The sequence below is a fragment of the Chanos chanos genome, chromosome 9 (assembly GCF_902362185.1).
Source record: "Chanos chanos chromosome 9, fChaCha1.1, whole genome shotgun sequence".
NCBI classification, from domain to species: domain Eukaryota; kingdom Metazoa; phylum Chordata; class Actinopteri; order Gonorynchiformes; family Chanidae; genus Chanos; species Chanos chanos.
In genome coordinates this window covers 41,378,014-41,380,513 of record NC_044503.1, presented here as the reverse complement: position 1 = coordinate 41,380,513, position 2,500 = coordinate 41,378,014, and the positions used below count along the sequence as shown (strand labels likewise).

The 2,500-nt window shown below is 51.5% G+C and overlaps 1 protein-coding gene across 1 annotated transcript in view; it reads right to left on the bottom strand.

Moving 5' to 3' along the window:
- Positions 1-2,500, bottom strand: part of mdc1 (mediator of DNA damage checkpoint 1) — an 11,560-nt gene that overhangs the window by 6,292 nt on the left and 2,768 nt on the right. Inside the window, exons 5-7 of the mRNA XM_030785599.1 lie at positions 2,002-2,061; positions 1,401-1,714; positions 1-1,343 (exon numbers count right to left, since the gene is read on the bottom strand). The exon at positions 1-1,343 is cut by the window's left edge and continues 527 nt beyond it. Of these exons, the coding sequence (XP_030641459.1) occupies positions 1-1,343; positions 1,401-1,714; positions 2,002-2,061 (1,717 nt within the window). The remainder of the gene's footprint in view (positions 1,344-1,400; positions 1,715-2,001; positions 2,062-2,500) is intronic.

The following is a 2,500-nucleotide window of genomic DNA, read 5'->3' as shown; positions in this document are numbered from 1 at the left end:
TCTAGTCTTTCTTTCTCCTCTCTTTCTCTCTTTTCTTTTTCTAGTCTTTCTTTCTTTTCTTTTTCTAGTCTTTCTCTCTCTTCATTCTCCTTTCTCTCCTGTTCCAGTCTCTCCTTCTCTTCTCTCTCTCTGTTTTCTTGTTCCATTCTTTCTTTTTCCTCCTGTTCTTTCCTCTCCTTCTCCTCTCGTTCTTTTTCTTCCTTTTCTCTCCGTTCTCTCTGCATACTTTCTCCCTCCTCCTTTTCTTCCTCCACTCTCTCTCTCTCTCCTTCCTCTTTCACGCTCTTCCTCCCCCTCATTGTTCTCCTCCTGCTCACCTCCTCCTCCTCACTCTCCTCTTCCTCAGACTGAACCTGTCCTCTCCTCCGCCTCCCTCCCTTTTTAACGGGCGTGGCCTTTCCCTTTCTCTCGCTCTGTGACTCCGCCTCTTCCTCTCTCGTCCCTCCTTTCTTCCCCCTCTCCTTCGTATTTCTGGTTCTGACCCGACCGGGCCCGGCTTTCTCCGCCTCCCTCCTCCCCCTGCGGGTGCGGCCCTGCTGCCGGGCATCTTCATCCTGCTCCTCTTCCTCCTGATTGTCCTCCGCTCCTGTAGACACCGGCTGTGTTTCCGCTGCGGAGAGAGGCGTCTCCTCCTCCTGATTGTCATCTGCTCCTGTAGACACCGGCTGTGTTTCCGCTGCGGAAAGAGGCGTCTCCTCCTCCTGATTGTCATCTGCTCCTGTAGACACCGGCTGTGTTTCCGCTGCGGAGAGAGGCGTCTCCTCCTCCTGATTGTCATCTGCTCCTGTAGACACCGGCTGTGTTTCCGCTGCGGAGAGAGGCGTCTCTTCCTCCTGCGGTCTTGTCTTTCCGTGGCGTGGCCCGGTCCGGCGCCTGGGTGATGATGGTGATGATGATGATGATGAAGGTTTAGCATTTTGCTCGTCCCTCCCGTCGAGGGCGGACGAGAGCGGCTGCGTTTCGGCCGCGGAGAGGTGGGAGTTGGCGGAGGCCTCGGCACGCTGACCCATTTCATCTTCATCCTCATCCTCACGTCTTCCTTGGCGGGGAGGGTGCGCAGCGGCTGTTTCGTCGCCTTTCAGGTCTTCATCATCCCTGTGGTGCTCACCCTCCTCTTCCTCGTTCCTGACAATGATCTGCGTCTCCGCCGTGGAGAGGTGTGTGTCTGAGAACGGCTCGATCTCCTGTGTCGCCTCCTCTTCCTCCTCCTCCATCGCCGCTCTTCCTCTCTCTGATACAGCCATCTCACCGTCCTCTTCCTCCTTTTGGACGGCGCTGTTGTTCAGGAGTTGTGTTTCAGCAGTCGACATGTGTGAATGTGTCAGAAACTCTTCATCTCCTTCTTTCTCCTCCTCCTCCTCCTCGTCACAGTCTCCCCTCCTCTCCGTCCCCAGCTCTACCGAGTATGCCTGAGTCGGCTCTATCTCTAGCCCCGCCCCTCCGGGCGTGGCCCTGCTCCCCCCTGGCCCCGCCCCTGCTGCGCCGTAGGCCTGCGTGGCTTCCAAAGCCCAGTCCTCCTCAGTCCCAGAATTCCCGGGACTGTCGTTGCTTTTGCCCAGGACGCCGGGGGATTCTGGGACCTCTGCGCAGAGACTGGGAGTGATGCTGTGGTTGCCGTCGGAAACAAAGGACTGGGTAGCCGCGACGACCAACTCCTCAGTTTCCTGAGTGCTCTCGCAGATGGAGAGATGGAAAGATGGAGGGAGAGCAGGACCTGATGGAGGGAGAGAGAGAGAGAGAGAGAGAGAGAGAGATTGTGTTATTGTAGGACTGTATTCATTTGAGAATAAATGAAAAGTTTTATTAAAAAAAAAAAAATACAGACGTTCAAGTTCACAACTGTTATCAACAGCAGCTGAAAACCTCACGGCTCTGAGAGAAGATTTTAATTTTTAAAAAAGTGAATCAAACTAAGAAAACTTGACGAACAGACACAGATGAAGAAGAAATGAAGAGATTTTAAAGAAAGAGAAAAAGAGAGAAAGAGTTTGATTGGCTCACGTCTGAACTGAGGTGACGGACTGAGAATAGCCTGGGTTTCCGTTTCATCTTCACACACACCTGCACACAACACACACACACACACACACAACACACACACCACACACAACACACACACACCACACACACCACACACACACACTTTAATTAAAACATTTTTCTACACAAACAGGTTCTAATTAACGCACACACAATGTTCATATAATAAACAAACACATATCTGCAAAAAACACACACGAAAACACTGACACACATACATACACAAAAACACACACACACACACACACACACACAAAAACACACACACACACACAAAAACACACACACACACACACACACACATACACAAAAACACTGACACACACACACACACACACACATACATACACACACACACACACACACACACAACACTGATACACACACAACACTGACACACACACACACACACAACACTGATACACACACAACACTGACACACACACACACACACACACAA